At 35.5% G+C, this 27,804-nt stretch overlaps 2 protein-coding genes across 3 annotated transcripts; both read right to left on the reverse strand.

Moving 5' to 3' along the window:
* Nucleotides 1-284: 284 nt before the first annotated feature.
* On the reverse strand, nt 285-21,097 carry LOC138324057 (uncharacterized). 2 transcript variants are annotated; one of them, XR_011208614.1, is made up of 13 exons: nt 21,049-21,097; nt 19,936-19,979; nt 19,123-19,178; nt 18,481-18,554; nt 17,272-17,309; nt 16,788-16,910; nt 16,180-16,382; nt 15,448-15,612; nt 14,378-14,564; nt 13,363-13,517; nt 8,834-12,820; nt 6,841-8,531; nt 285-6,807 (listed from the first exon to the last, which is right to left on the reverse strand). XR_011208614.1 is itself a non-coding variant. In XM_069269069.1 (12 exons), exons 2-12 carry the CDS (start codon nt 19,961-19,963, stop codon nt 8,304-8,306), a joined length of 5,244 nt encoding a protein of 1,747 aa, XP_069125170.1. In that variant the 5' UTR covers nt 19,964-19,979; nt 21,049-21,097; the 3' UTR covers nt 285-8,303. The 2 variants fall into 2 exon arrangements, 1 of the variants encoding a protein (XP_069125170.1); XM_069269069.1 differs by having other exon boundaries at nt 285-8,531.
* A 2,984-nt stretch (nt 21,098-24,081) lies between these two features.
* On the reverse strand, nt 24,082-26,911 carry LOC138324058 (actin-like). Its single transcript, XM_069269070.1, has 2 exons — nt 26,569-26,911; nt 24,082-25,631 (listed from the first exon to the last, which is right to left on the reverse strand). The coding sequence occupies exons 1-2, from the start codon at nt 26,671-26,673 to the stop codon at nt 24,741-24,743; spliced, it is 996 nt and encodes a 331-aa protein (XP_069125171.1). The 5' UTR covers nt 26,674-26,911; the 3' UTR covers nt 24,082-24,740.
* Nucleotides 26,912-27,804: the final 893 nt, after the last annotated feature.

Below are 27,804 nucleotides of genomic sequence, written 5' to 3' on the forward strand. Positions count from 1 at the left end.
CAACGTTATTATACAAAAACTATGCATTATAATTCATATTTATTGTGAGTTTTCCGGGTCCACGACTCACGTCTTAATCATGATATTATTAATAACACCTTGGTTTTTATTTAATTAATTTAATATGTTCTTCACTTTTAAATACAGCGATTGCATTTTAACATTAATGTCCTTTTTGTAGCTCAAAATTTACGTTTTTTCATGATCGTAAGACTGAGAGACGCCATTCATAGGCAACACCATCCTTGTAAAGTAAACGTTTGGTAAACACTAACAGGCCTAAAATCATTCAATTCTTTATTGATAACAACAAGACGTTATGTAAAAAAAGATGTGACAAAAACAGTTACATCGACATATTGGACGTTAGAAGTGCACAATTTATGGTAGGGGGACAGGCGAGACACGAACGTCTCGTGAAGAACACGTGACATACGTGTTTACGCCGCACGTGTTTCGCCTGTTATGGTGATTTACATCCATAATAATTACATACTTGAATATATCTTTATTTATCATGAACATTTCGTAATAAACAAACTGAAATAGAATTGACAATCATACATGATCAGTCGCATTTTCTGAATTTCATATTTTTGGTTTGTTTGAATATTTAAGAATCAAATACATGTATGAATTTACTTCAAAGGCCAAAATTTCTTAATTCTTTGAAGTTAATACATTTACTATCATTAATATAATTTATCATTTAAAATCCTAGATTCGCTTTGATTTTCCATAATATAATGTAATTTATTTATATTGTAAATTTGTTATACAATATACATAACATACATTTAACATAAATGTGATTACCTTTCAGTGCACACACAACCAAATATACTTAAAAAGTAGGGGAAAAGCAACCCCTATTTACCTTCTTATTTTGACCATTGATTGATCACAATTTTCAGATCTAAACTACCTTTTTTCACCCACTTTTTAATGGATTGCCGTTATTAATAAGCTAGTTTTGATTGGCCAAACAAAACTTCCAGTCAAAATTTGCTTCATGGTCTGAACGTCAGAACAAAGAAGCCAAATGTTGAAAATAACAAACAAAGCGATGACAACAAAACGACAACAAATCCCATCATATGTCATCGTTGATTCAATGATTCAATATCCACATGTTCAAATCAATGGGTATGTCATCCCTATAAAGTTTTATGTTTGATTAACCGCCTGTATCATCTTCTCCCCAAGGTGGTGTGATGCAGTGAAGTCAGTGAGTCGTGTAATGATCGGGGAATCAAACCAAGCCGGCCCAAACTGTTGTAGTTCAATATAATTACAGTACATATTATAACGATACCATTAGGATATATTATTATATTACGTCAAAACACTGCACCAACATTGATTATATATGTAACACATCCACATCTCTATCTGTAATTACATTGTTTTAAGTGAAATTAAGATAATCATAAAACAATAATATATATATTGTTATAAAAAAATCAATCTTTCACTACATATAGAAATTCTATAATCAATTGCTTTATTTCAAAAGAATATCCTTTCTTTTGTTTTTATCATAACAAATCATTTAAGACCGCATATAAGATCAAAGAAACCCATATTGATTCAGTAAGATTACATGTTATATTTCTTCAAATGATTACTAAGTCACACAAATAATTGCAGTACTGATGGAAACCAAATCGCCAGAATAGATATACAAGCCAAATATCAAAAAAGAAGGAAAATATAAATTATTCTTACGATATTTATAAACCTTCCTGTAATGTTCAATACAGCAAGACAAGAATTACATGCAAGGATGATGAAAGAGCTAGATCGCTTGTACACCAGAGTTTGGAGAGGGTGCACCATGGGTGTAAAACGTGTAGTTTTGGATATCAATGAAGGGCCTAGTTGCTGCTGCAGTGCAGACATAAGGCTGTTCAAACGTTTAAATGCCTTTAATGTACTGCCAAGGATCACCAAGACGCTTGTTGCTACTGGGTGGAATTAACATCAAACACAACGCAATACACATCAAGTTATATCAAACACAACCCCAAGTCTGGCTGTATAACAAATGAACTAGCGCGGGTTCCAGACCTGAACGTCGAGCCACTCTAGCCTAGGAAAAGTAGGAGGAGCAAAGTGCAGCAGGAAATGATGTCGACTGCAATTAGTCTGTGTTAATTACTCCACATCTATAATTATCTTGTATTTCGAGTAGATAACATATTTCTGTCTGTGTGTACACCTATAGTATAATACTAGATATAGATCATTTCTCTTTTGTGTTATATAATAATATTCATATAATAACCACGCGCGCTACAAAAGTACATTTTTCATTTAATTATATATCATAAGTGTTTATTTATTGAAAATCACAACAATTAAAATGAGCATTATCGATATAAAACATGTAAGCATTTTCAAATTCTGATATATCCAGACTTTTTGTTAACTTTGAGCTTATGGTAACGATTTTTACAAAACCAACATCAATGAGCAAACAACATAATAAACATCTCTAGATACACATCATCACAATGCTTTTTTTATGATTTATTTTACCATTTTTTGTATTTAATCTGCATGGCATTTTCCTTTGATTATAGAGATTTACTACTAAAAATAGTCAGGGGGAAGATTATCAAACATCTGATCGGATAGGTGCATCGGACCAAGTTGACACAATTTAAGTTTTGCTGTCCTATATCTATTATTTTTATTTTTGATGTATTGAGATGGTTTTCATCATCAGCTATGATAATTAAAGGACTGTCAGATGGATAGCAATCACTAACCTCAAAACATGTAGTCGACAAATACCACTAGGGGGACTGGACACGTAGATGAACGGGATTCAAGGTGGAATATCGGACACCTTAACCATTCATCCACTGTTAGAAATAGTTTAAAGTAAATTTCATAAAAGAGTTAAATAAAATTTCTTTTCTAATGTAATCCATACATGTAAAAGTGTATAAATATATCCAATCAAAAATAGAGAAGCTACAGAAAATATTCAAAGACTATGGAGTCTGTGATCTACTTCACTACTGAGGTAGAAGCAAAAGCATAATGGTTGAACAAAATAAAAAGCAACAGCAATCACTTTAAGTTTTAAATTGCCGGAACAGAAATACAGCATAAAAAATTAAGTATTCACATGTAGAGACGAACACAAGGTTGATATTTTTTTTAATAATATCATACGATAATTCAGATAAATGTTGTGAAAAAGAAAATATTTTATGACTTTGAGCTGTCGAAATATATAATTTGTAAACAATTGACAAACAAAGTTCAAGCGGAACGATATAACAAGATGCGACAAGAAAAATATGTGGTATAATATGAAATATATATAATTTATAAAAGATTATTTAAGAATGGGAAAAAAATCGTCAAAATTCTAGCAAAAGATAAAAAAGAAAACACAAACAATAAATAATGTAGTTGATTTTAAACGGTCGTACTTTATCACCGTCACGTACTATCAAAGTTATGGAGATAACAATTTAGCAGCAGACGACAGTAAAATGGCTGTCAATGGTTAAATAAAAATTGATTGTCCTGAAAAAACACACCAATCATGCGAAATTGCCAAGCGTATAACGAAAATAATTACATTGTTCACTACACTATTACAACGATCGTAAATTTATATTTCAATTTCACTTACACTTTCACTGAGCAAAATGTGGCCGTTATTTACAAAGGCCAAAAAATTGGGAATAACAATAAAGATTTTAACCTTGTGTGACGACATCAAAGAATCTATTGCATGTCGTTCCACTATTAGCAATAATTGTACAACTAACAAACAAGTCAGACATTCCTGAAAAAAGTGTGTTTTTTCCAGCTACAATATCGGTAATTTGTCCCACTATGGGTCATTGAAAAATGACACTTTTCGTGTTTCTATGGTGATCAAATTCACACTTTTTCTTGTCAAATAGGACAATTTTTATTTACGAAAAATCCAGAAATGAACATTACTATATTAATGCCAAAACTCAATAACTACATTCACAAGTTTTGAGAACAAAGAACATATTGGGTAACGATACTATTAGCTGAAGTATGATCTTTCTTTCTAGTTGATATATAATTACCGACCATTTATTGTTTGGTAAATTATTTGTTCACATTATCACTAGTAGCAGCCAGAAATGAAAGAGAAGGAATTTCTATCAACCCGCACTTCAAAGACGAGAACACAACTACATAGGAAGCAGTTAGGTTGAACCTTTGTGTTGGTAGAGTCTCACAGAGAGAAAAAATACTGGGATGAACAGACAGCTCCTAAACATCAAAGAAAGCATCATCTTGTAAACACACTATTAAATGTTTTATATAGATACAGATAGAGATAAATGTACCGTTTGTAGGGACGGCTGGACAGAAAGACTGGCGTTACATAATTATACTGAAAAGGAAAATTTAACGACACAAATTTGGTAACATAAGAGAATTTTCCAAAAAGGAGCATTCAGATTAGCTCGAATAATGTTACTAGCTTTGTAAATTTTCATAAGAGATGCATAGTTCTTAAATCATAAAAGCTGATCGTGCTGTGCGTCAAGCTAACAATGGACGCAATAGAGTCACAATATGTTCATTTTACAAGGGAATAAGTCCAAAGAGTAGAAAAACTGGCCAAAGTTGGGCATTATAGTATGATTTTATTACGTTCTTAGGGAATTCTGGCGGTAAATGTAGAGTGGCGCGAGGAGTGACAATTTCACCCCCTGACTGGGATGGTAAACGCATCTTGAAGACAGTTGGAACAAAATTTGAAGCCTATAGACGTGTTGAGAAGGAGAACTATGAAGCACCTTGAGAAACTTGGAGGATAGATAAAAGTTTACACAAACCATTATAATCTCGAGAAGTTTAGCTGTTGAAACAAAGTTTAGACAAAGCATGAACAATATTGAAGAGTTTGGTATGCTGCAGAAAAGCATGAAGTACATGAAAAATTTCGATATGTAAAAACAAAGATGCCGAGGCTGAAGCACATTGAAGGGCTGGTCGAGAAGAGGCAGAACTAAACCCCAGCATGAAGCTCAATTGAAGAATTGTATAGGTAGAGAAAAGTAAAGACAAAAGCATGTGACCCCTCTTTGAACTTGTTTGGTGTTACGAATCAATATAAAGTTGGTGTGGCATGAAATTGACATCTGTAATACAGAAAAAATAGCAGAAGTTTCAGTCACACCAATCCTAGAATATCAAAACGGTCGTACTAGATAGCAAGACTTATACACAACATCAACAAACTCCAGTATTGTCATCAGGGGCATGTGACAATTTAAAATATCTAGAAAAGCCACAACAAATAAAAAATACCCTCTAAATTGTATGAACGTCAATCCTGCTCCTCTACTGGTGCATGTCTGAAAGATGAAAGTAAATCGGTACAGTCCAATTACTGTTTCAATGAAATAGCCATTCAAACTAGAGACATGTAAAATTGTACACCAGTCATGCCAGACTGATCAAAGGCAAGCGCTCTATCACTCCTCACAGGAAGCAGTCAAGTGTGACACCAACATCACCAGACGAGTGTCTCCTTGGTGCGTTTTATCATGCACATCACCATCAATCCAGTCAATAATGTGTTCATAACTTACTTTTTTACTCTCCTTTACCAATCAATATGGACCATGTTTGTTTAAAGTGCACAAGTGAAACTAATCACAGATGAGGCAACAAAAGAAGCGTTATCTTCGTATTTTGTCTGACACATGTTTATAAAAATTCCTAGTCGATAGAATTAGCAGTAATGGCTGTGATAACTAATCTCTGATGACAGGGACCCTACAGATGTAACAATAGTTGAAATCAATTACAGGCATTGGCTCATGATATGCATCTATGTAACCGGTCCCGACCCCGAGTCTACATCCTACATCACGTGACCTTCTGCGAGTCTGTCACACTATACATAAATAAAGTGTCACAATACTGGGATTACTAGTACTGATTGTATTATACTAAGTAGGAGAAACTTTTCATATACTACAGGTTGAATAATCAATAATGTATGATCTACACTTAAAAACGTGGACAGGCAGCATGCAAAAGTATGTTGAGTATTTTCTGATAGATACGTATATTATACGACTGTCATCTATACTACATTAAACTCAGTGGTATTACAAAGTATGTCTGGTTTATTTAAATTTAACATCTTCCAAAAGATATTACCAGGTTGAAACTTTCCGTATTTGGACTCTCCCTAACTGATTTATCATGTTTAACGAAAACTTGTATGAAAAGATATACATGAATGTTTCTCAATATCATTTTTTTTTCAAAAGAGTGCGTAGAATAACAAGTGCATTATTAGTGGAAGAAGAACAGGAAATCATAAAGTACAGGACAATATTTTGTTAGCACGAAAATTCGACCAGTGACATCACAAGATAATGGGCAAGGCTTTTGTATCGAAGTCAGCACATAAAGCTTGACCAGCACCATTACAAGTATACCTGTCACTCAAGAGATATTGGTCAAATACATCTTATCTGTAACCCAAGAGCCCCTGATCAACGACATCAAGAACTGGGCAATATCTATGTGCCTCTATTACCAACAAACGATAGGCCGAAAAACCATTTCTCACAATTCATGGAACTAATAAGAGACATTGATTGCTTAATCTGTTACCCAGTATCAAAAGAAGGTTGCTTAAACTGTTACCCAGTATCAAAAGAAGGTTGCTTAAACTGTTACCCAGTGTCAACAATAGCTTGCTTAACCTGTTACCCCAGTAACAAAAGTAGCTTGCTTAAACTGTTACCCAGTATCAACAGTAGCTTGCTTAAACTATTACCCAGTATCAACAATAGCTTGCTTAACCTGTTACCCGAGTAACAACAGTAGCTTGCTTAATCTGTAACCCCAGTAACAAAAATAGCTTGCGTAAACTGTTACCCAGTATCAACAGTAGCTTGCTTAAACTGTTACCCTAGTAACAACAGTAGCTTGCCTAAACTGTTACCGCAGAAACAACAGAAACGGTCGATAATGACATTGCAATGTCATGGAAATAATGTTATATAAAATATATTCTGGCATAAATGTCACCAAAGTGCGCGTGACCATTATACATCGCATTACACACTACTGACTGCTAAACAGTGATGTCCGATGTCAAAGAGACGGCTCAAATATAACACAGGATCCGGTACCAAAGTCAATACAATGCGCAGTACCAGTACCATCAAAGCGTTCTTGGACCAGGATGTATGCTTATAGAACAATGGCAGACACAAATTTTACATTAACTTAGAAATACAGATTGTATCACCGATTTATATACCTGACACTTCACACAACTGATGGAATACATCTTATAATGAAAAGTGAAACTTAAAAAGGATGCTAAGATGCTACACAATAAAGTCGTCATACAGAAGATAGAATCCGTACCCGGTTTACACTTACAACACATTAAGTTGTACTCTTAATTCATCTTAACACGCAACACTCACTTCTACTTATAGTCACGAAGTTGTCACGCAGTTCCTTAAGTACATGCAAGTACTTTTAAGAATGTAGCATACACTGTCTTTTAACTACAAGACTTAGACGTTTCCATCATTTCACTGCAAGTATGGGTACCAAATATTTTGGATAGTATATATTTTCGATACGGGTGCCGCTGAATACTTACTAAATAAAATTGATAAGTCACATGTTCTCAAACCATTCATCAACAAATTTTCTGTTTTCGGCTAAAATATTGAAGATGAAAGTAACTTCAATGTTGTATAGTGTTCTTTTTAACTGAAACGGGCACTAATTTTAACAAAGTAAAAGTCATTGTCCCTAATGGTTAGATCGGCTTAAACAGTGATGGGAATACGCCGATTTTGAGAAAACAAAACGATGTGGATGAAGTATGATTTACAGTAATTGTGATAGAATATTATGACGTAATTTTTGTGACGCTACAATCACCTTCCGGTGGGACGGACTAATCGACTATAAATCGTACTTCATCATCACCCACGTTGTTTTGGTATCTCGAAACTCCAGTATTAGAGTTGTCTTTCTACTTATTCTTGAGTCATTTTATGGAATTTTTTATTCCAACGATGTTTTGGTCTCTGACCGTTCTTCAGACGATATTTTGTGATAATGACACAACTAAGTCCACACATTGTCTTTCCGGTACACGTTCTGTGTTTGCTACTATGGTAATTATTGATGGTCGACTGAAAATGTCAAAGTGTCATAAGAAACATTGCTCGATTCCATTTTAGGCTCAAGAATACAATTATTGAAGTCAATAATGCTGGCTCTGGTGCAAACGATGTTTACGAACTTCCAGTGAAGAACGTGTAGACCAATATCCGAGTGACTTGAGATCCAATGGACACTACAAGGGTCTGAGTGTTGGCAGAAAAGCACATACTGACTATCTCGAAGCTAGCCCTTGTGCTGAACACTTCCTTCCCCGTAGCAGCCTCCCATATCTTGATTGTGTTGTTAGAGCATGCAGACGCAACCCACTTATTGTCTGGTGAAAATACTGCCAATATCACCTACAAAATACAGATCACAAAATGCTTTATTGTATCCTAAAATTCTCTTAGACTACAAAGGATTAATTTCAACAACGTTTATCAACAACACATTGAAGAATACAAAACATCAAGCAGTTTTTTTTTGTCTAGGTATTATTATCCGCTCTCTTCTTCTTTTGTATTTTATAACTAATGATTATCATTTGTAAATGTCAACATATACTGTATGCTTTAACAAAATATTTATGCATAAAACAAGGTATGTGAACAAGCCAGAAACATTGCTAGTAAAAGTGGTTAGTATGGATAGCAGCACTTACCGCCGCAGTGTGTTTGGATGATGGAACTTTACTCTGCACAGGCAAACCCGTGTCGGTACTGTATACAAACAGGTAGCCGTCTTCTGATCCCAGAGCGGTGTACTTGCCGTTCCTGCTTTGAGTAATGGCTAAAGTTGTACCTTTGCAGTCTTGTCCTAGCCAATCTGGACGGTACATCATCCCCTTTTTCTCCACTTTGCTGACTTTCTGGTCACACTTGCCAGTTATAATGTCCCAAAACAGCGTCCATCGCCTAGTGGTAATTAACATACTGTTTCCTTGGAATGGGATGATGACCTCCCCAAGGTGGGGGATCTTGGACATCGTCCTGTTGCAGTGCATCAGTCCTCCTGTTGCTTGCGACAGATCTGCAGCACTGAAGCGGTAGGGATGAAGCTGGGGAAAAAACGACCCTTGCTTCTTCCATGATGCCTCTATGTCCTTGAAGTCTTTCTCTGTAACTTTGGTGCGTAAGATGAGAAATCGGTTGTTTGCACTTAGACTGATGTCAATGCTTTCATAATCAGGAACACCTTTGAGATAAAAGGTTTTCTTTGACTGTCCAACTTTGAGGTCCATGACGTCAACCATGAGCCCCTTCTCTTTCTGACAGAGGATACACATGAGTAAGCGGTCCTGGCTTACAGTGAAATCTAAAGCACCCTTCGGTAGGTCACAGTCGACTGCACTTTCACCATCTGCTAAATGAAATATTTTAACTTTTCTATCAGTTTTATCAAGGGCTACACAGCTTTCTTTAGATATCACCTTGATCTTGTCCCCTGCGATTCCGATATCATAACTACGTGTCATCGATATGTCTGAAAGTGACCAGAGACAGACCGTTTTGTCCCGAGACGCAATCACGAGCTCCTCGCTGTCCAGCGTAATGTCCAAACTGGCGACGTGTGTCTCACCAGCCAGACCAACAACGTTTGAGTCACTGTTTTCATGTTTGGGTTGTGATATATTCTGATTTAGGGTAGACACGGACCAGATTTTCATGTCTTTATTGATTCCGAGAGAAACCACATGATCCTCTGCACCCATTAGTCGTTGTATGCTGCTCTCATGAGCAGGAAATGTGCCACAGTGGTTGTTTGTATTTATGTTGTATAACACAATTTGACCTTGGGAATCTCCCAACATCGCCAGTCGATGTGACCAGTTAATGTAAAGGCAGGAAACCGGGTTGTTGGTTGATAACTCATTCAGGATAGTTCCTTCTCCCCAGTTCACCATGCTGACTACGCCCTGCGAAGACAAAACTGCAGCCAAGCGCCGTTTCCTAGCCATGGACATCTGAATCATTGTATCCGGTAGAGTCATCTGGCTAACTTTCTCCATATCGTCTAGATCGATGGCAATTAAGGAACATGACGTTTCAGTATTGCTAAGTCCGACAAGGAAATCTTCCGATGATCCAAGACGCACCAGTCCATTTGAGAACGAAGTAGGAATTTCTATACGCATATCTTTGTTTTCGTCCAAAGGTTGAAATAATTGTACAAATCCTTTGTTACTTTTGTTTTCGTCCTCTTCTCCACATTTCCCTGTGACAATGACAGCTGGTCTGTCCCAGCCGGTACAAACCATTCCAATGACAGTGTCTGCATCGTCTGATAAAGTCATCAGTCTTAGTGGCTTCATTGAGCTGAGTTCGATGGCTAGAACACTACTGTCACCAAACAGGATAGCTGCATAAAAGGATTCCGAGTCAAAAGCCCACATAACAGGACTGGCCTGTGCGGGGAGTTCCGGGCACACATCGGACAACGTCTTGCTCATGGTGACTTTCTTGACGAGGTTAATTGTGCTGATCATTCCACTGTTGATATAGAATATTTTCTTGCTTGCTCGGTCCAGTCTTGGCATCAGTCCTTCTTTGTATGTATCAGGTAGGCTAACCTGTTGCTGTTCCTCAGTGATAGTGTTATATACTGAATGCAATTCTTTGCTTTCCTCGTCTATTTCTTTTCCACACAACCGCAACAAGACAGACTCTCCACCGACTGAAAGGATCTTTTCAGCCCCTTGGATTGAATCATTCATGGCATTGGAGGAGTTGGTACCAGGTGCCATGCAGGCATATTTTGGGATCAGTAAAGTTTTGTTTTGGGATTCCAGGTGTTCCAAAGCTGTCTTCAGCAACCTTTCCAAGTTGTTTTCTCCTTCTGTCACTGGTATTTTGGCTAGTAGGCTGACTGCAAATTTATCTGCATTACCAAGATCCTCTATTTTGCACACAGAAAAGAAGTATCTGAGCTTCTGAACTTCTGTGTCCTCTGTTCTGTCCACAAAATCTGCCAAGTCCTCTTGCAGAGATGTCAGTGGAAAAGCGGCAATTTTGGCTTTAAGGAAATGGAAATTGCAGAAGCATTGCTCCTTGGCTATATCTGATGAAACCATTTCTTTAGCATTATTGATGTAAAACGGTAGACAGGAAAGCATTCTCTTGTTCTTGCTTACCATAGCCTGGGGTGTGATTTGCCTATCAGCATTGTCAATGGTTGTTTTCCTCCATTTCAACGAAATCGTACGTTTCACCAATTGGGACATGAAAATTTCGGAGAAATTCCTGTGCAGTTTCTGACCTGCCTTTCCTTGTGTGTACAAGGTACGTGCTGTTTCTATAAACTGTCGGTGGTACCAATTCAATGTGTACTTGTTGTGAGTTCGTCTCTCGACTAGATATTCCTTGAGGTCGTAGCGGAGACGGGCCCAAAGGACTGGTGGTATACGAACAATGCCCTCTACCGGTGGATCGTGGTAACGATACACATCGTTGAGAGCTTCATCATCACAGGAGAGGACGTCTTCCATCTCTGTCTCAGACACGCCGTTCATTGCGATAGTGATATAACCAAGAGCATGGTTGGTTATCACTTCCCCAAACTTGGTCTCCAAATTCTGAAATAACTGTGAGATGGCACTCCGAACTGCGTCGGCCAGAACATGTTCATGTTCAGGAGTGTAAGACTTCCATCGGACGGCTTCATCCAGCAGAAGTTTGAGATAAAGAGGTCCAGGGGCCTGCGTGAAGTAGGACATGAGGACCTGGAGCTGGTAGTCTGTGACAGTTCGTTTCCTCAGACTCAAGTACTTGTTGACTATCTCTTTGCCTGTTGTGACAGACAGCGTAGGAACTGCAATATAACAATCCTTACTTGGCAGTATATCTTTCAGGTTGTCAAGGATACCATGTTCTTCTGGCAAAGTGGACACAATCAGTTTGACATTGGATGGCAGTATTGTTGGCAGCCATGTTAGAGAGTGGGCATCGTGGTTGGCTGTCAACTGATCCAAAGAATCAAGGAGGATGACAATCGGGGATTTAATGGCATTTGCAACTCGTCTTAGAAGCCTTGGCAAGTATTCCAGCAAATTCTTCATGTTCTTATAGGAAACAGGTTCCATGATGATCTCAGCATTGTCAGCGAGTTGTCCACACATACCAAACAAGACATCATAGATGTTGGTGCTAAGAGGACTTGTGCCAAGAAAGCGAATGACTGCAACATGTTTCTTCATCTTGAACCAGGTTGACAGGTTTTTCATGATCATGGCCATGATGGATGTCTTTCCTGCCCCTGAGGGAGCATGCAGAACCAGTGGCTTGCGTGATGTGTCAGTAAGAATGTAAGATTTCACATTCTCTAGAACATCGTCCTGTCCACAGAACGTCTCACACTTGGTGTTACAGAACTGTAAGTGGTGGATCAGCTCGGCGTAATCAGTGTACCATACTGAAAATCTTATCTTGGGAAGGTAGTCAGACATTCCTGACTTGATCAGAGCTTTCATATCAGACTGAAAGTCTTCACAGAAAGATTCAATGTACTTGCCATGAGGAACATTGGCATTTGGGTCTACACCTCCAGATATCCAAGGAATTTCATAAAGATTGCAGTTTGATTCCTTCAGTTTTTTCTTGATTTTGCCAAAAAGTTCATTTCGAAGACCTTCTATCTCTTTGTCAATTTCCAGCTGAAAAATTAGAGAAAAAATATTGAAAGTTTACCCGAGACATAACCACAATAATAAAGGCATTAATCAATTAGTTAAACAATCTATCCAGTGACTTTTTACTTATCACTTGCGTTATATAGTTGCCCTGAGTAGAATTCATTGCAATGTCAAGCATGTATGATGTTGAACCAAAATGGCTCCCTTAAATTTTCGCCCAGAAGATCATTACTTGAAATAAATAAATTTATACCTTCAAGTGTTCTAAGCCAATTAAAGCTACAAAGAGTTGTTTCATAAAATCTCATAAGAAATGATACACTAAGAATTTTTTTTAATATTTGTTACTGGTATATATACAATGTACATTTCTTGTATTTTGTGTCTTATAATATGTATATGAATATTTGTTACTGGTATATATACAATGTACATTTCTTGTATTTTGTGTCTTATAATATGTATATGATGGGTGAGAAAATTAGTTGTTGTACAAGAACATCAGGTTTGTCTCCCTTAAATTAAAAAAAATATGTTCTAAGGGAAATAACTCTAGTACAAACCTTGCCATTGTTGTCTTTAATCTCAATGTATCGTTTGACATCTTTGTCTGTCAGAGACTCATTGTTGAGCCCGGTAAATGTTCGGGAGTACACAACGGTGTGGGCGACTGGATCCACAACATCTAGTAAGCCTTTCTTTATCTCAGTCTCTGTCACTGAAACAGTGAAAAAAAAAAAATAAAAAAAATGATAAGTCAAGTTAGGCCAATACGTGGTCCTCAAGTGATAATTTTGCATTGTACACTACAGTAAGGAATAAGAGGATGATTTGCAGAAAGTCTTTTATTAGAAATAGTCTGGGCTTATTGTGATATTAGTTAGAGTTATGGTAAATATTACATGAAATATCAGTTTTACTGACAGTTCACCTTATTAAAGGGACAATTCACTAAGGCTAAAACCAAGAAGCAAAATATGGTATAAATGTATTGTTCTACATTTCTTATGAAACATATAACATACAACATTGACAAAGTCCACATCATTGTTTAGTATTTTAATTGATACCATTGTAATTACAAATCGTTGATCAATACGATTAAGCAGGTACAGTATGTACGCTGTACCCATACCAGAGACAAAGTCACGCACGTCAAACAAATGAACTACATAACCACTGAGGAGGTGATAAAATTATTTTTAGGCAAGACAATTCACCTAGTATTAAGGTAAACACACTACTGTCAGAGCGATTTGAGCAGTTCTAGAAAGTCTCATTGCTCTACGTGCAAGGGACAGGGTTCAGCATACAAGATGTTCGACAACAATGTGTAATGGCGGAGAGCGAGCGAGTTTGGACATTTCACAAGCATTTCACCACCATGGGCTTTTCAGGCATATCACAGTAAAACCGACTTATCAAATTTCTATTAGAACTGGGTTTTTTCTGATACATGTACAAATTTTAATGTTCTCTTAGACTGAATTGTCCCTTTAAGTAAAAACCTAACTTCATTATTTCCTTAAAATGTTTAAAAGATATGCGATAATTTCTCCATTTAGATCATTGCCCTACCAGATTGATAGTACTCCTGGAGAGCCTCAGACGACATTTTCCCTGCACCTGTCGCAGCCTTGGCAGCTTGTCTGAGAATCAACTGCAACTGTTCAAATGTCCGGTGCCAGTTTTCTGTGTCTTTGGCACGAGGCTCATCACATCCAGGTGAATAGTCTCCGAAAAATGTAAACTGCGATCTGATTGGCTAGAAATTAAATGCATTATAAAGGAGGATGGGGAAATGTTATAAATTCAAAAGCTGGGTATCATATGTTAGAAATTATGTCCATGACTTCATAAAAATTGATCAAATTTCTCTGTAACATTTAATGCTATAAATTTTTTTCCAAAGTATGTATCAAATTAAAATCTTTTGAAGAAAGAAGAAAAAAACAAAAAACAAAAACAAAAGAAAAAAAGTAAAACCCTTCTGACCATAAATGAATAAAGATAACAACACTTATATATCATAGGAATGTTTTAATGAAGTTTGAATTTTAGCATATGGTTGAGTGTCTTGTAATCAATTATTAATATGTAAATCTTTTTTTTTTAAGTTATCATTATTGCAAGCATTTCAATAGTCTACTTAATACTAGCTCTTAAATGTATTTTTTTAAGCATTGATGTCACTATTTTTTAATTTCATTGGGGTATGAAAGAAATTTTGTAGCGGATGATCACAAAAGTTTGCAAACAAATCCAATGAAATTAAAAAATAGTGACATCAATGCTTTTAATTAATTTTTCCAGACTACTTGATAAAACAAAATACATTTACACGTGCGATAGTGGTATCAAAAAAAGAACTGAGCAATCAGAAAGCCAGATTTAGGTTGGAGGGTGTAAGGTATATGTACTGCACAATCACCTGTAGTACATTCTGTGGTACTGTGGGGGTAGGGGTTGGGGGTTTGGGGGTATAACTGTAAACTCACCTGTATAAAGTTATAAAGTACATACTGTGGGAGTGGGGGTGACTTGAAGGTTGGGGTGGGGTATATGTACTGCATACTTACCTGTAGTACATACTGTGGGGATGGGGGTGACTTGGGGTTAGGGTTGGGGTATATGTACTGTACACTCACCTGTAGTACATACTGTGGGGGTTTACTGTTGTTGTCCCTCTTGTACCAGGTGTGTAGAAGCTTTGTATGTTCAGGGTCGGTCGTGTAACTGGACAGGAGTGTGAAGTCTTCAGATGATAACTCGGTAGGGATGGGACGGAAGCCATATCGGGAACCTTTTATTAGCTGAAAGAAAAAAATCCAACTCACAATTATCTTACAAGAAACTTTAACACTTTCCATCATGAAAAATGATGTAGAAATTTGTGTACACTTGATTGTAGTAGTAGCTTATGGCTACCTCAAAAGCAATATATCAGAACAATTAACATGAAAACCAAATATTGCATTCACATAGCACAGCCTGGTCCATTTGTATGCACACACCTTGATTACTAGAAAAAAAGGTTAACACCAAACATGCCATCTATGTGACAAGTAAAACAAAAAAGACTTAACAGGTAGTTACCGTTTTAAACCCAGTATGTGCCCTCATCCCTATAAGTGCCCTTCATCATTTTTTTAGACCTCAATTTCACTTACCTTTGCTGGCATTAAATGCAGACCAAAATTATGAAAACTGTATAGGTCCCTTTATTGATATCTTTTGCAAAATGATTTACGAAACAATTCTATGTAAGGCTCATCCAAATTTGGTTCTATTAAACTTATTTGTTTAACTTTTAAGCGACCTGGATGCTTATTGGGTCAAATCAGGTACATGAAAATCTAACATTTAAAAATTTTACTCACCACAAAATTAGGTCCCAGAGAGATTTTCTGACAATTTTCCACCTCCAGCAGACAAATCTTCTCCACGGAGTGGTCATTCTGACTGTCGTCTGTCACTCCCCATCTCATGTCTACCATCTGAAAGTCAAGGTCATGTTCCGCACAAAAGTCTCTCAGTTTTGGTGTCGCATCCCGAACTATAGCATTTCGCTCTGCTCTCATGTCTAAAAAACATAGAATTTTCTGAAGCTCAATGATTAAATACTGCAGAGATTATGAGAAATTATCTTTTCCTTTAATTTATATTGCGGCAAATAATCCTTTGTGGTACTGAAAGTAGGTCAAGTTCAGCTATTTGAACACATCTTAGGAGTTGATCTCTCAACATTACCAATTTACATCTTATTAAAACCTACATTGTTTTGCTTTGTAACCTTGAAAAAACATCATTTTTTCCAATGATTTTATTGGGACATTATCCCAAGGAAAACTCATAAACTTGATATATTTGCCACAAATGGGATTTGAACTTGCAACTCCTTATTGAAAGGTCAGTGTTAATATGTTGGAACACCTTAACTACTCAGCCATTACGACTCCTTGACAAAGATACAGGAAACAGGACTAACCAGAGAATGTTGAGCTGATGAAGATTCGGACGATAGACCGTGGAATGTTTGGGATGTTATCCAGCTGTCCAGCTATCATCCTCTTAAAGTGTTCTTCTGCCTCGGGGTCATACCCTTCCTTCACTGGTAAAACAAATATTCCATGGTAATTCAAGATTGAAAGACCTTCAGTTGGCATTCATATTGGCTATGAATGCCAACTGAAAGATGTTCAATGCTTATATTTACATTTGATAACAATTTTAAATGAAATCCTGATAGATTTTACATCTATGATGAATACATAATTCCTAATAGTCAAAGACGGAACAGTCGATTGAACAGTTATCTTCCATGATCTCTTGTGCTACAATAGAACATCAGAGAGGTAAAGGAATTAGTGTGACTACAATTTCATTTATTCATGTACATGTATATATCTTTTTGAGTTTAATAAGAAACTAATCAGTGTTTTTAGAAATTTAAAACCATATAAATGACTCACATATGGATTGACTGTCTGTATTAGCTTTGGCTGCCGTTCTGTAAGAAAATTGTTCACTATCAGTTCAAATAAAATACAGTAAAAATTTTATAGAGATCACACTAACAACTATAATCCATGGTTATAACATGGTAATTTCAATCCCCATCAAGATTTCTGTAACTATGCTTATAGTGAAGGGATTTCGTTGTCCCCATAGGTTCGTTTTATTTGTGTTTTACTGTTCTACTACATATATCTTATTATACCTCATGTTTATAACCGTGTCTGTGATTAGTTGAAGCACATCACATGACAGGGAAATAATATAAGACTCTTTCATATGTTGATATGAAGGATAGGGATATTCTACCCGAGGGTCACAAAATGTAGTAAAACCTGAGGCTTGCCGAGGGTTTTGCAACATTTTGTGATCCCGAGGGTAGAATATCCCTATCCTTCATATTCACTTATGAAAGAGTATTTTTATTTCATACCTCAACGTTTTATTGCAATGTTACAACTATAATATCCCACCATTTTGATATAAATTCGAAAAAAATCCACGACTGGAAGTCAATTTCCATACATGAAAAATTACATGATATTTTCAACAAAAATCCCATTGTTTGCATCTTTAATAGTAAAACCAGTCAAGTTTTGTGAAAAAAATGTTAAAATTTTACCGAGGAAATAGAAATTTTGTTGACGCCGTGATGTCAAGAGGCTTTATTGCATGGGTAGCCATGCAATACAGCCTCAGGCGGCATGAGTGTATTGCCCTAGACCAGCCAGTATTACACTCGTAGGTATGAAAGAAAACATTGTATTTCCCTGGGGGGCTTGCCCCTATGGTGATTGCCCGAATTTCATACGGAGTTATCTCCCCTTCCAATTGTACAACAATGACGAATGAAGCATAAAACAGAACTTTTTACTAATCGCAAATTTCAGTAATATTTAAACCGCAGTAGCCAATCTCAAATTTTCTGTTTAATAAACAATTTATGTCCCTGATGGCAGTGTGATATGAAGATTTATGTACCCCCAGATGTAATATTTCCCTTGAGCAACCTCTCAGGAAAAATTACACCTTCAGGTAAATAAACCTCCATATCAGACTGCCTGGGCCATAGTTTTACTATAAGATGATTCAGGGTTGGATACAACGTCAGTGATAGTAACCCATGGAGTATCGAGGATACTAAGAGGCTGTCTCTGTAGACTTACCTGGATGTTGTATCCTGGGTCTGTTTCTTTGGCACCTGGCTTGGGGTCCTAGGGGCAGCACTTGTGGACTTTCCCTAAAAACAAAGGTGCAGTCATTTAGACGGTAAATAAGTCTTAACAAAATGTTAACTTATAACAAAGAAAAAAATAATACTCATAAGACAAAGAAATTTAATATAATTGATATCTTACTCTGAAAAACTGGCTTTTCTTAAAACACAATCAATTCATGATTTTGATATTATACATACTATATTCGCACAATTAGCGCCCAAGGCGCTTAAATAATTGCAGCCATATTTTAAATCTTTCTGTACTCATGGTACATTAATCTGTTACAGTAAACATGCATACCTTTTAACCTTTGAGACACATTATTATGTCGTGATTCGCATATAAAAGACTTGCAGGTTCATGTAATATGGGATACAATGCTGATGTTAGAGGCATCACATGTTGTAAGACAGGGTTGTTTCCATGGCCAGGGGCGTTTATATACAACTTCAACTCTTCTCCAGAAAAGGGGAGGGGTGCTTATTAAGACAAATTCAGTATTAGAGAATGAGCCAAAATGTCTTTTAAGGGAGATAATTTTAAAATGAAGGATACTATTGTGTATGTAGTACATTACTAAATAGTTACCCTGATAATCATATCAAAGGAAGAGTCATGTCTTTTCAGTCCTGCCGTTCTGGGGCCTGAAAAAATAACAGTGTATTAAACTTGTAAAAAAAAATCAAAAGATACAATCATTCCTAAATCTTGGTCTGCAATAAATGACTCAATGTTTCATCACCGTGTTAAAGGTTTAGCTAATACATTAATAATTGACTAGATATAAATGTAAACCAGCATGATATATGATAAATAAAATCGCAAATAAATAGTCACAAAAAAAACAACCATGATTGCCTCTACTTAAAGGCCCACTACCTTTCCAAAACGATCTTTAATTTTTAAAATGAGAAGTAAAATGAGATCGATAATTTTATAGAGTTGCAAAAGTTATTAACTTACCATTAATACTACATCGTTCATCACTGTCTGAACAAGTTCATTTAAATAAATAAAATGTAAATTTTCATAACACAGGTAATCCTAAATACTGTGCAGTAGTTGACTATCACTGCACCAGATGGCAAAACAGTGAAATGACTCTCCACTGTTTTCATATATTACGCTGCAAATCTTGCATATGTTTAGTTTCTTAACCTTATCTTAAGCTAACGGTATATATTTTCTAATATTACTAATGTTTTCAAAGAAACCTTTATATCTTCCTCTGGAAAGGTAGTGGGCCTTTGATTAATGCATATGAGTTCAACACAATTAAAGTCAAATTTATATGTAAACAATTTACTTATTCTCCCTGAAAATGTATTTGGATTCTTTTATTTCAAAGGTTGGAACAGTTCATTGCAATACTTCAAGGGTGACTGAGTTTACATAGCTCACCTGGCATCTTCCTTGATTTAGAAGACATCACTTCACTGTGGTACCTAAAATCAAAGTTCAAAGTTCATCAAAACACTGCATTATAAGGTGGAAAAAAATATGTCTGTTTAGGGTTACCCGATCGATCTAATTTTTTACCCTCAACCCTATTTTTTTCCACTTTTCTATGGAAAAAAATATATAAAAAGTGGGATTTCGATCTCAGACTCCGGTTCCGGCAATCATTTTAGAGTGAAAGACACTAAAAAAAAAAAAAAAAAAAAAAAAAAAAAACCCTAAACAGACATATTTTTTTGGCCTTATCATACAAATTATATGGCATTGAGAAAATGAATACCTTATTTGACTCATTAAGTGCCCAGGGCGTTTAAAAAAAATAAAAAAAATGAAAAGATGCTAATAAGTCGAAATTAGTTAGGGTCAAAGTTTATCTCCCCAAACAAAAGACTTGAAGGTGTTATTCCACTAGTGGAAAATCAATATATTTATCCAACACCCAGTACATTTATACATTGGCCTGAGAGTGGAATAACACAATATATTGTGTTAGAAACATGTAACTGCTTCACATTGTACTTGCACAATAATGTATAATAATATTTACACTTACATTGTATGAATCTTGTTCAATCAATACATTGTATGCACACATGTAGACAATTTGATCAATACTAAGCATAGACGTGGTCATTAATGGAGCATTGACCAAATATAGACAAGGTCCAATTAAATGTTTAATGTACTGTATATGAACAATGTTTAAATCTACATTATTGTATACATAAGAACAAAGAACATGTACAACATTGTAGCGTATATTAAAATGAATAGTCCTAAATACTTCAGAAATGAGAACAAAAAAAATTAAACACATTTACTGTTAGTACAGGTACATTATTATTAACATAGCATTATAATTCTAATGTCTATATTAATGCAGACTTTGTTCCCATGCTCATGCCGTTTGTTTTGTACTACTCTCTCCTTCACTGTTTTCAGCTACCTCTCTAAGTCAAAAATGAGATCCATGTTTAAATAGCAATATATGTCCGGTCAAACATGCATACACTGACACAAGCATGTGTCCATTACAAGTAAAGCTACAAAGCTTACCTTCCGTATAACGAACAGGTAACATCAACGAACGGCCATGTTTGTTTACCCGGGTGACAGCGGCCAGGGTAGATAACTCATTAATTGTTGTAACGCGGTACTTACAAGTACCGGTACATTGTTGTACCGGTAAACTTATAATGTTGATATCACAATGCTTATGCTAAAGCAAAATGCATGTCTATAAAAACTTTAAGTTGTGCCAGAAATAAACATACAAAATGTTAAACGTTAAATGTATAGTTAAACTTGTCCTAGCGACGACTTCTGAATAAAGACCGCCCGCTTCATAAAACCTCTTTGTTATGGAACCAAATGGTATATATGTTCCATAATAGTCCGCTAAACCTGCCTATATTATTAGGCTTTATCATTATTATTTTTTTTTCCTAATATATAGTCTATATATTAGGCAAAAAAATAAAATAAAATAAAAAAGCCTAATAATATAGGCAGGTTTAGCGGAATAGTTCCATAAGTGTTCTTTGCATTTCATCAATAAAATTTCAGATTTATCAATAATCATTTCGCTTTAGTTATACGCTTTTATGATTTTAATACCGTAAGAACAAATTTTACTTGACTTTTACTTGAGGACATGCAATATACATGAACTGTTACGTTTAATACACTATATGTTGGAATTATAAGGCCAACTACCTTTCCGAAATAACTTTTAATGTTGGAATGTTAAACGAGATTGATAATTTTGCAGAGTAGCTACACTGTAACAACAGGGCCTCGTTACTAATGATGATATTATATAAGATAGGTCAAATCAATTTACATACATTACACCATAATGTGTAATGTATGTAAATAGACGTGACCTATCTTATATATATCATCATTAGTAACGAGGCCCTATGCTGTAACCGTTAATACAACACATGTCATCACTTTCTGGGCCCGGCATTCTTAGACAGATTTTTCACTCATTACAAGTATAAGAGATCAATTTAGTCGTTTTATGTGCATAGAAAAAAAATAATAAAATAGGTAAAAATTCATATTTAACATAACATCGTGTGTCTACATACATTGTATATATAGTAAGATTTGATCTACCGATGACCTAGACTTCTAAAACCTGTATATAATATACATGTACAGTGTATGGTGTATGGTGTATGGTCACCCTGGTTAGTTCAAATACATCATATATTATATAAAATGTAACTAGATCCCTGTGAAAATCTCTGTGATTCTCTTTGTTTTCCAACAAAACAGTGTCTGAAGAATGTAATTGTTATAAAGGTATAACATTAAATTGATCACCTGCACAATCATGAACATGCTTATTGACATTCAAATTACGTAGAGAATCCGTTCTTGTTTGTTGCCTATGAACAGTCATACGTGTTCTAAGTTTATTACTAGTTTGGCCGATGTAAAAATCACCACAACGAGAACAAATTATAGCATATATCCCACACTTCGATTTGCAATTCATGTTTGCTAAATAATAGTAAAATACTACATTCAATAATAATTGGACATGTACCGCATCTAGGTGTCTTACATTTCGACACTACAGGGTCAGCAATAGAGTTATTGAACTTGAAACTTGTTAATATTTGTTTTAAAATTTTTAGGTTGTATCTACTTTGCAAAATTGTATGGTTTTCAAAAATCTTTCTCATACGATCACTACTTTGCATTAACTCATTACATTTATTTTCAATCACAGGAAAAATATTGAAATTTCTTGGGTTGAAAGTAGAAACAAAAGGAATCAAAGCCGTATTAACTTTATGTTCATGTATACGGGGTGTAAAAGGTCCCTTTTCAATTGCTTTTCTAATACCATGCTTTATTACCTCAACAGGATAACATTGAGCCTTAAGATATTGTTGTAACTGACCAAGTCTAATATCTTGTATTTTCTTCTCACTAACAATTGCAATAATCCTTGAGGCGAGATTAAAGGGAATATTCACTTTAGTATGTTTACTGTGATTAGAATACAAAGTAATGATTTCTTCATGTTTTATTTTCTTGCGAATCACGAAAAATACCATTTACCATTTACGTACAATGTAATTTAAAAGGAAGGTCAGAGTACAGGTACACAATACACATTGGGAAACCAGCTTTACTTGTTAGCTTGCCCTAAAAAATCCTCCCGGGACACGCGTTCCGAGACCCCAGGGCCATGAAATTCACAATTTTAGTAGAGGGCCTTGAACCCTTTCAATCTATGAAGAGTAATTCTGACGAACAAAATGATATACTAATAACCAGTAGTATCTAGGCATTTTCGTACGGAACCTACCGAAGCATAATGAGTTAGGTCCAACATAACAGCGCGCTAGGGCGGAAAAAACTGTTTTATAGTTGTGTTTTCTTTTTATGTATATGGAAACCATGACATGGACATGGTTCTTTTTTTACTTATATATATATTTTATGAATTTCAGAACGTTCGGAGTGCTATTTTTGTTGTGTTTTGGATCAACATTGACAACTACTTGGCCATAAACCGACGTGATATTTTGTATCATTATTTTATTAATATGTTCAATTTGATCGTAATTTCATCTACAACTTATTTGGTACTGACTTTATTAATACATTACCACAATTGTACCATATCACTTTTCTATTTACCACTGTAGTACAGATAATATGTAACGTATGCCTTGGTTATTTCTAGTAGATCTGTTGAACAATACAGGTATTATTAAATCTTTGATCATCCTCGACATTCCAGAGGTTACTATCACTGTCTTCATAAGTGCACCCCTGAAATATGTTATTGCAAACTTGAAGATATTACATAAAAACCTGCAACAAGCCAACATGGATTTCCCTTGAAGATTACGGTGAGCAACGCCCGTCTTTAAAGTCATTATTCGATTCTTTGATGTACATCGAAAGACCACACTACCTCCTTTAGTTTTGTTATGATATGTTCAAGGGGGTGGATATCACGGCAATGATAGTAAACCCTGGAGTATCGAGGATGTTTCAAAACCTGCCATGTTCATTAATGACTTTTGTTGTTGATGGAACGAACAACTCAGAACTATATTTGATATTTTGACGCGTCTAGCGTCCTTTATTTGACACTAACAAGAAGGATGCAAAATACTCTACACGAAACAATGAGACGAAAATTGAAACAGATGAAAATGACATATGATTGCATATATGAGAATTGCAGTTAATTCAATAGATTCGGAACGAAACAAAACAAATGATTTTAACACCGGCAAAGAAATTCGGCAAGATGTAAATACTTGGAAGTTGATGGTATGGTGACGATGACTACTCGACAGTCAAAATCATTTGTGAGAACATATGTATGAAAATCAATGACATTAATGTTTTTGTCACAATATTTCTGTAAACAAGATTTGAATATGAAAATAAAATTAAGTTAATTTTAACAATTTGAAAACTACATAAATTGTTCTATAACCCATCACATAAATGATAACTGCGGTAAATGATAAGAATATCCTTTTTATCGACACCAAGATATGGATATAATGATTTACATATCTATATTCAAGGATTTATAAACGTCATCTACGTCCTTGCTGGATTTAATTGTTTTCCGCCAAGTACACAATATTATTTTATTTTCAAAATTGCAGTTGATATCAACATATTATCAAGAGCACAAACATCATAAAACACAATTTGGTGTCTATTATTTCAACAACTGTCAATTTCTTTTTTCAGAATCAGAATTTGCCTTCAATTGAACTGGCCCCTTCTGCATCGTACTGAGCTTTGGTTAAGAGAAGACCCCCGAAATGTTCATGACCGGCGAGGATGGATCCCCCCATCCATGCTGAGTACATTGCAGCCTTCGTCACATGTATTCCATTTACACCCGCCATCTTGGATTGTATGCTGCTTTTCACGCGGTCAGCCAAGCCATCGAGTTCAGTATTTCCTCCACTTATTACAATATTGCCATACAGTTCTTTTGCCCGATCTTCGCCGTGTTTGGCGCGGACCTTTTCGACGCAGTCCACTATAGCTTGTGGAATACTTCTTGTGTCAATGTTGGCAATGGAAGGATCCAATAAAATCTCAGGAGCTCTTTGTACATCTGGGACGACATTAACGGAGCTCCCATCAGGAAGTGTATAACTTTTGTCCTCGGTAGCGGGGCCCAGACCAGTCGTTGCCTTCTTGATTTCGTCAACGGTTTCGAAATCAAGATAAGGTTGATTCAGTTTTTGTGAGACGAAATTTGTAACTTGTTTACCTGTCAAGTCTGTGGATACAACGGAATCTAACATGGCGTATCCTTGGTAAATAGCCACACAGTTGGATACTTCTGCCCCAGATTCCATACCAACGCCATTCAACTTGCCTGTAGAATACAGAGACAAGACATTGGTGAGGCCAAGGAACACGGACGGAACATTGAACCTCTCAAACAGCATCTGGACAACTTTTTCTTTGTTGACTTTTGTATTCGTCATGGGTTGAGTCAGGAGAACTGGTTGTTCCTCGGGTTTGACTCCAAGCTCCTTGAATGTGTTACGGAGAAGCTGCTCGAAGTCCTCCCTGTTCGTTATGAGTCCCTTCTCAATGGGGTATTTGCCACCATCAAGGACAGCCTGTAAAACATTTAACATATTCTATCATACATAATAGATTACACATTAATGCTACATTTGTCACTAATGCACTGATCAAAGACAAAAATAGTGTATTATTGCTAAATTGGTAATTTAAAGATGCTCCACCGCTAACGAATTGTTTTTTTCTATCACAAACAGGAGAAGACGAGAAAAGTTACCTACTGTCTGTACACCTTTACATTAATTGTAGCACCATTGAAAAGTTTGAGCTTCTTATTTTACTTCAAGATAAAAATATTAAAAATAATCAATTGCGTCCCGAAAAAATCCATGGCACTATGCTTTTTATATGGAATGAAATACTGATTGTGCAGCCATGTACAAAAAAAGCAATATAAATTATTTTCTATTATTTTTGTGTTAATTAGTCACATACATGTATATTAACGATTAAATATCAGTTTTTTTTTCAAATGATTGGTATCATTTAAGCTCTGTCGGCGATGAAGCATCTTTATATAACCACCACTGAAAGGTAACCAGATATCACAAACAGCTATACAAAGTGTCAGACCGAGAGCAATATAAATAAAATGTATCAAACATTTGATCATGGTACAAATGCTTTTAAATCCGACAGAGTTGTGCATATTGATTGGTGATGTTTCTTATACATCTGAAAATGATCCAGTAATTGTACCAGATTTTGTATCAATATGCTCTGAAGGAATAGAACCATCGATATATCCCTCTCTGGATGACTGGAAACTGTATCAATTTGTCTACCTATGATGGATTACAAAAAAAAAAAATCATGTTATGCAGTATAACATTTTGCGATTTAAAATAAAAATATAAACTCATTTATTAAAATTCAAAACAAGTGCAAAGTCATAATGGCAAGACAAAGAAAAGTTTTGTCCTTACCTAAAGATGCATATTTACAGTATATAATAAAAAAATATCTACATACCTTTTGTTGTTTTTCTGTCAGAATACACTTAGGAACATATTCCCCCTTCACACCGGCCTTTACACTCCAAGATCCCAGGTCTATAACAACTACCTGTCCAGCCATTCCTCCTGTAAGGTTTTCTTCTTCCTGATCTGGTTAAAGTTGTACTATGCCACAGGTCTGATATCTACATGTATTTATACTAGTTGAAATCCCCGCGATAAACATTCTGTCATCAACGTATTCCTTATATGGAAAGTACGACAATAAGCGATCATAATGTAGAACGTTACCTGAAGTATGAGCAGTGTTCGTGAAGTATAGGAGAGATGTAAGTATTAACGATAAGTGAAAGGCGTGATATCATTTAACATACCCAAAAGACTTAACCTGATGTATAGGTAGCTATCACATAAGTATCAGATCATTTTGTGGAATTTAAAAATGGGAATCGTTCAGGATCAAAATTATAGTTAATAACCTGAAGTATATAAGTTATCAAATGCAGTAACAGATATTGATCGAGTTAAAGGCGTAATATCATTACGTTACATGTAATCAGTACAAGATTGAGAACGTCCTGGTGGGTTACCGGCGAGATACATATAAATGAGAACGTCCCTGTTCCGAGATAATAACATTAAAGTGACTCAACTACAGATATATATATAATAACTATTGTATACAAGGAAACAGATAATAATAAAACGCACACACATACAAACATAGTATTTAAAACACTGATTTAAAAAGGATAGAGTTTTCAAAATCAAAATCGAGCACACTGTCACAATATCAGAGAATATACATGTAGGAATCAATAGATATAGTCAACGCATAGTTGCTGGAAATGGAAATTCTTTGTTTCAGAAAAAAACAACAACTCACATTGCCATCGCTTAGTTAATAAAAATTCTTTGTTTCAGAAACAAGGAAACTTCATATTATCATCGCTTAGTTAATGTAAATTCTTTGTTTCAGAAACAAGGAAACTTCATATTGTCATGTAAATGATAGTTTAATATTTTATGTTAAAATAGGTCCAAGGAAATGTCGATTTCTTAATGACCGCTTTTTTCAGAAAATATACACGTATACGCTTATTAATATTGATGATAATTATTACATGTGTGCGATAAAGAATTTTTGATTTTGACAAGTAAAATTTGATGCGGTTTCTTTCACTCAAAGAAATGTCTCCCAAATAATTATTAGTGCCAATGAGAACATAATCTGTCTGACAAATTGAGATGA

This window comes from Argopecten irradians, chromosome 5 (assembly GCF_041381155.1).
Source record: "Argopecten irradians isolate NY chromosome 5, Ai_NY, whole genome shotgun sequence".
Taxonomy (NCBI): domain Eukaryota; kingdom Metazoa; phylum Mollusca; class Bivalvia; order Pectinida; family Pectinidae; genus Argopecten; species Argopecten irradians.

Excerpts from the sequence above, each read along its gene's own strand:
- LOC138324057 (XM_069269069.1), bottom strand. The coding sequence starts at position 19,963 with ATGTCTTCTAAATCAAGGAAGATGCCAG. Across the intron at positions 14,565-15,447 it reads CCCCACAGTATGTACTACAG|CCAATCAGATCGCAGTTTAC; the intron begins GTGAGTGTACAG and ends TTTAATTTCTAG. Across the intron at positions 8,532-8,833 it reads CATCCAAACACACTGCGGCG|GTGATATTGGCAGTATTTTC; the intron begins GTAAGTGCTGCT and ends TGTATTTTGTAG.
- LOC138324058 (XM_069269070.1), bottom strand. The coding sequence starts at position 26,673 with ATGGCTGGACAGGTAGTTGTTATAGACCTGGGATCTTGGAGTGTAAAG. Across the intron at positions 25,632-26,568 it reads TGACAGAAAAACAACAAAAG|GCTGTCCTTGATGGTGGCAA; the intron begins GTATGTAGATAT and ends AATGTTTTACAG.